This window comes from Peromyscus californicus, unplaced genomic scaffold (genome assembly GCF_007827085.1).
Source record: "Peromyscus californicus insignis strain IS unplaced genomic scaffold, ASM782708v3 Scaffold_17__1_contigs__length_78620276, whole genome shotgun sequence".
NCBI classification, from domain to species: Eukaryota; Metazoa; Chordata; class Mammalia; order Rodentia; family Cricetidae; genus Peromyscus; species Peromyscus californicus.
In genome coordinates this window covers 41361985-41368362 of record NW_026294469.1, presented here as the reverse complement: position 1 = coordinate 41368362, position 6378 = coordinate 41361985, and the positions used below count along the sequence as shown (strand labels likewise).

At 43.0% G+C, this 6378-nt stretch overlaps 1 protein-coding gene across 1 annotated transcript; it reads right to left on the bottom strand.

Moving 5' to 3' along the window:
• Nucleotides 1-2701: 2701 nt before the first annotated feature.
• Nucleotides 2702-4351, bottom strand: LOC128112450 (glycerol kinase-like). The gene has a single exon (XM_052741459.1). The coding sequence runs from the start codon at nucleotides 4349-4351 to the stop codon at nucleotides 2702-2704; it is 1650 nt and encodes a 549-aa protein (XP_052597419.1).
• Nucleotides 4352-6378: the final 2027 nt, after the last annotated feature.

Here is a 6378-nt window from a genome sequence, read left to right as displayed (position 1 = left end):
TTGATAAACACCTTCAGTCTCCAGTGAAGTGGCTAGATAAAGATTAACTGAAAAAAAAAAAAGATCAGTAGCCTTCCTATATACATATACAAATGATAAGTGGGCTGAGAAAGAAATCAGAAAAATAATACCCTTCACAGTAGCTACAAATAATATAAAATATCTTGGGAGTAACTCTAATCAAGCAAGTGAAAGGCCTGTATGACAAGAACTTCAAGTCTTTGAAGAAAGAAATTGAAGCAGACATCAGAAGATGAGATTTCCCACGCTCATGGATTGGTAGGATTAATGTAGTAAAAATGACCATCTTACTATAAGCAATCTACAAATTCAGTGCAATCCCCATCAAAATTCCAATACAATTCTTTACAGATCTTGACAGAACAATACCAACTTCACATGGCAAAACAAAAAAACCCCAGGATAACTGAAACAGTCCTGTACAATAAAGGAACTTCTGGAGGTATCACCATCCCTGACCTCAAGCTCTGCTACAGAACTATTGTAGCAGAGGCAGGTGGATCTCTGTGTTTGAGGCCAGCCTGGGTTACAGAGTGAGTTCCAGGACAGGCTCCAAAGCTACACAGAGAAACCCTGTCTCGAAAAACCAAAAAAAAAAAAAAAAAAAGCCACTTGATATTGGCATAAAACAGATAGGTAGATGAATGAGATTGAACTGAAGACCCAGTTGATAAAAAATCTTTTCCAATCTGTAGGCTGACATTTTGTCCAACGGTGTCCTTTGCCTTATAGAAGCTTTTCAGTTTCATGAGGTCCCATTTACTAATGGTTGATCTCAGTGCCTGTGCTATTGGTGTTCTGTTCAGAAAGCTATCTCCTGTGCCAATATGTTCAACTACACATCTGAAAGAGGGCTAATTTCCAAAATATAGAAAGAACTTGAGAAACTAGACATCAACAAAGCAAATAACCCAATTAAAAATAGAGTACACAGACCCAGAAAGACAAAATGGTATGCAATCACTTATAAGTGGATATTAGCTGTAAAGGATAACCATGTTACAATTCACAAACACAGAGAGGCTAAGTAACAAGGGAGACACTTGGATCTCCCCGGGAAGGGGAAATAGAAGGGATTTCATGGGTAGATTGGGGGTGAGGGAGACAGTACTGAAATAGCCAACTGGAAAAGGGGGGCATTTCAGGATCAGGTAGAAACCTGGTGCAAGGGAAACTGGAGAATCTACAAGGATCATCCCAGCTAGGACTCCTAGCAATTGTGGATATGTCGCCTGAACTGACCATCTCCTGTGACCAGGTAAGACTTCCAGTGGGGGGATTGGGACACCAGACCAGCCACATAGCCTTCAACCTACAGTCTGTCCTACCTATGGGACATGCTGGGATAAGGGGTGGCACAGAGATTGTGGGAGTGGCCAACCAGTGACTGGTCCAGCCTCAGACCCATGTCACAAGAGTGAGCCCACCCCTGACACTGCCTGGAGCATCAGGACCCAGAGGCTGGATGGCCCAGAGACCTAGGATATAACCAAACATGACTGTAGGGGGGGAAAAAAGAGTCCATGTAATGATGCCTAACAATATCCTGGTATACTCAGATTGGTGCCTAGCCCAATAGTCATCAGAGAGGCTTCATCTAGCAACTGGTGGAAACAGATGCAAAGACCCATAGTCAAACATTAGGCTGATCTTGGGGAATCCTGCTGAAGGGATGAAGGAAAGATTATAAGAGCCAGAGGAACCAAGGGCATCACAAGAAAATCCACAGAATCAACTAACGTGGGATTACAGAGACTGAACTGACAACCAGGGAGCCTACATGGGACTGACCTAGGCCCCCTATGTGTAGTTAAGAGTTGTGTAGCTTGGTCTTCTTGTGGGACTCCTAACAGAGGGAGCAGGGCCTGCCTCTGACTCTTTTGCCTGCTTTTGAGACTCTTTTTCTCTTACTGGGTTCTCCTGTCCAGCCTTAATATGAGGGGAGGTGCCTAATCTTATTGCAACTTGATATGCCATATTTGGTTGATATTCCTGGGAAGCTTTGCCCTTTTCTGAAGGGAAAGGAAGAGGAATGGGGGGGGATGTGGAGGGGGGAGGGACTGTAAGGAGAGGAGGGAGGAGAAACTGTGGTTGGGATGTAATATATGAGAGAAGAATAAATAAAAATAAAAACAGAAAAAAAGACAAAATTTAGAAAATTAAGTAGATCATAAAAACTCAATAGGATATATAATCAAATGAGACCTCTTTGGAAATGCTTCCTGATGTGTAGAAAAGATTTTGGAGGCTGTATTATAAACAAAAATGTCAATCACTTTTAGTAGGTTAGTAAAACCCATAATTAGGCCTGTGTAGGCAGAGACAGAAACCCTGGACCATCCGCACCTCAGTGTGGTCAAAGATCACAATGGACAAGATATTAATAAGAAGTGGGCAGGATGTTAGAACCCTGGAGGGATTCTACTCAGTGGTAGGCACCTCAGTGAAAATGGTTAATGTTAAGAATAAGAAAAAGAAACCAATATTGCTGGTAGCATTTCTTTTTCTGCTGCTATTCTTTATTTCATATCTCAGGTCTTCTTTGAGATGCATACAAGTGGCACATAAACAAATTCGGAGTCTGAATAGTGGCGTTGCATTGAGACAACTGCTGGATTCTTTGTTAGGTAAAAAGCTCTCAACTGGGGCATCCACAAGGTGGCATGATTTGTGGGACCCCTTAGATGTACCTTGCCCCAATTAATATCATCATGCTACTCACTATATAAAAGCCCAAAGTCAGACTGTTGAACGTACTGGGGTCACCACTTTCAGGAGTCTGAGTCAAAACCCAGCCCATTGACTTCATCACAGCTTTCTTCCATGTGGCATAACGAACTTCACTTTCCTCAATGTTGATCTTAGGTTCATACTTCTGCATCTGAACGACTGACAAGTCCTTGGGGTCCAGACTCCACACGCTAACCCCTTCTGCAGCCCCTGCTGCCATGGCGGCCCCCAGGGCAGTTGTTTCCGGCATGGAGGGTCTCATCACTGGAATGCACAAAATGTCTGCTTGCAGTTGCATAAGGATTTTGTTTTCGGTCATTCCTCCATCGACCTGCAAATGTTTCATGGGTGTTCCACAATCAGTATTCATGGCCTCTAAAATCTCTTTGGTTTGAAAACAAACAGCTTCTAACGCAGCAAATGCAATGTGGCATTTATTGGTGAACTGAGTGAGTCCACAGATGATCCCTCTGGCACTGGGGTCCCAGTAAGGTGCATATAACCCTGAAAAAGCTGGAACAAAGTAGCAGCCATAAGAAGTGCCTACTTCTCCAGCTAATTTTTCAATTTCCCTTGATGCCTGAATAATTTTAATATTGTTTTTTAGCCAGCTAACAACAGCACCCGCTATACCTATTGAACCTTCCAGTGCATAATAGACAGGTTCCTCTCTGCCAAGCTTGTAAGCCACTGTGGTAAGAAGGCCGTGTTCAGAAGCTACACACTTTTGGCCTGTGTTGCATAGTAAGAAACAGCCTGTTCCGTATGTGTTTTTGGCTTGTCCATCCTGGAAGCACAGTTGTCCCACCAAAGCAGCAGACTGGTCCCCCAGACACCCAGATATTGGCACACCTTCCAACGGCCCAATTTTCATTAGACCATAGATCTCAGAAGAGCTCCGGATTCTGGGAAGGATGCTCATTGGAATTTTAAAAAAATCGCAGAGCTCTTCATCCCATTGCAAAGAATGGATATTGAAAAGCATGGTCCTGCTTGCATTAGTTACATCGGTACAGTGGACACCTCCGTTGATGCCTCCAGTCATATTCCAGATAAGCCATGTGTCAACGGTCCCAAAAAGAGCTCTGCCGTCTTCGATGGCCTTTTTCACTTTTCTCACATTGTCAATGAGCCAGCAGAGTTTCACTGCACTGAAGTAAGTGCTGATTGGGAGGCCTGTCTTGGTCTTGATAAAGTTATTGCCTTCTGAAATGCTTTTGTTGAGGTTCTCCACAGTGGACTGCGTCCTTAGGTCAAGCCACACCAACGCGTTGTAGAGGGGTTCTCCAGTTATCTTGTCCCAGACTATAGTCGTTTCTCGCTGATTGGTGACACCAATAGCTTTTATGTTGGAAATCTCAATGCTCTTCTGTCCAAGTTTCTCACATGTTTTCTCTATACAGTGGTACACAGACTGCAGGATTTCCTTTGGGTCTTCTTCTACCCATCCTTCTCTGGGCAACTCCTGATTTACTTCCACTTGATGATGATCAAGTAGTTCAGCTGTTTTGGGATTGAAAACCAAAAAACGCGTTGAGCTGGTACCTTGGTCCACTGCCCCCACCAACGGCCCCAAAACCGCTTTCTGAGCGTTTGCCATGAATCCAGCTTTGGTGGCAGGTTATCGCGTCTGGTTTCCTTGGTGATGACAGTGGGCGGGGGAGGGGCAGGCACGAGACCAGAGGCGATTGGTTGAACCTCCGACTTCCTGGTAACTACCTCATCCATGGCCTTTCCTGCTCTCCAGATGCGTATGACCAACCTTGCATATAAAACAGGCATCTTAAACTTAATTTGTCCAAAATTTAACCTGAGATATTCCCTCAGCTGTCGTGTGTTATCAACTTAGTAAACAAACTTTCTTTTAATTCACCCAGTTGCTCTGTCAATATCCTATCAGATTAAGTCTATTCTCTTAAGTCTCTCAGTCCACCAGGAAATCCAGCCAGTTCCCTGTCTAAATGACTACTGCTTACCAAATTTACTCCCATCGTCTTGGTACATATAACAGTGTCCTCCTGACTGGTCATTCCCCATTCTTCTGTTCTAAAAAAGGTTTCTATTCAAGCTCTAGGATCAAAAGATTTCCTGAAAACGAAAATATGATTATGCCCTTCATTGTTCAAATTCTCCTCATTGTTTTCCATATATTTACAAGAAAATTCAATGTTTTTCTGATTGTCTGGAGGGTTCTAACTAGTGAGGTTTGTGGGCATATCTTTTGCTTCATTTCCCTCTAGACTTTTTGGATATACTGGATGGCCTGTCTTTACTTCAGATCACATGTGTTCTGGCTTAGGACATCAACAGTTGCCTTTCTGTCTCAAAGCACGCCCCCATCACCACACACACACACACACACACACACACACACACACACACACACACACACCCCACGACTAGGAAGGGCTTCCATTCACTTTTTAAAAATTCTGTGCTCGAACATCTCCTCCCAAGACACATCTCTGCCCATCGTGTCTGAATTAAAGTCCCAACGTTTCAGCACAGTTCCTTTCTGATCTGTTTTGTGTTTCTTCAAGGAGAAGTATTCATCTACCCCCTCCACTTCCATTCCTTCAATGAGAGCTCCAAGAGCTTATGGAGTTTTGTGTTTTTCCATGCACTGCCACATTTCCAGTGTCAGACAGGGTCTGCAGCATGGTGGGTCCTGAAGAAGTGTGTGTCTTCTGAAGTTTAAAATTTTCACTATTTATTTCTAGAGAACCATGTGGCACACTCTCTCAAATATTTGACATCTTTTCCCAGGACAGAATTAGACATGTAACTCGTGAACTCAGGCACAGTTGTGTGACTGTCACAGACGAGCACACAAAGAGCCTGCCTACAGTGTTTTCTCTGCCCCTCTCCTACAGAACCAACAATGCTGTAGACAAAGGCTGCCCTCTCAGCCTGGGACCCAGAGAAAACATTGTGGAGGAAAACTACAGTCCAACCAAACGTAAATAAACATTGTAAATAAATAAGCATTGATGATAAATAAATGTTGCTGTGTTAAAGCCTTGAGATTTGGGGACTATTTCTACAGTAGTAACCTAATTTGTCCTGACTGGTATAAACACTTAGGCAACCACAGGCAAAGGTAGGGCTTGGCAGTTCCTAGCAATCTGACACATTCCGTAGGTTACTTTAGCTGGCTTTTCCTAGTAGCTTAGCACTTTATGACTTCAACATTTGATTTTCAAAAATTAAAAAGTATCAAAGCACCAGGATATTTGTTTTAGCCCAACCAGAGACCATTCTCTTATTTTCCCATGTTTTCAGAAAAAAAAGCATTCTGAGAGAAAGTAACTGAGTATCTTATGGATTCAAAAACTATTTACCAAGTATAGCATATCTGGGCTGGAGAGATGGTTTAGCAGGTAAAGTTAAGAGCACCGGCAGCTCTTCCAGAGGGCCCAGGTTCAATTCCCAGCAACCATGTCTGTAACTCTAATTCTAGAGGATCCACTGCCCTCTTCTGGCCTCTGTTGCTACTGCATGTGTGGTGCATAGGTACACAGAGAGACAAAACACTCATACACATAAAACAACAATGAATCTTTTAAAACAGGAGGAATTCTGTTTCTAAGAGAATAAAAAAAAATATGAGAGATTTGGAAATAATAC

Excerpts from the sequence above, each read along its gene's own strand:
- LOC128112450 (XM_052741459.1), bottom strand. The coding sequence starts at position 4,351 with ATGGCAAACGCTCAGAAAGCGGTTTTGGGGCCGTTGGTGGGGGCAGTG.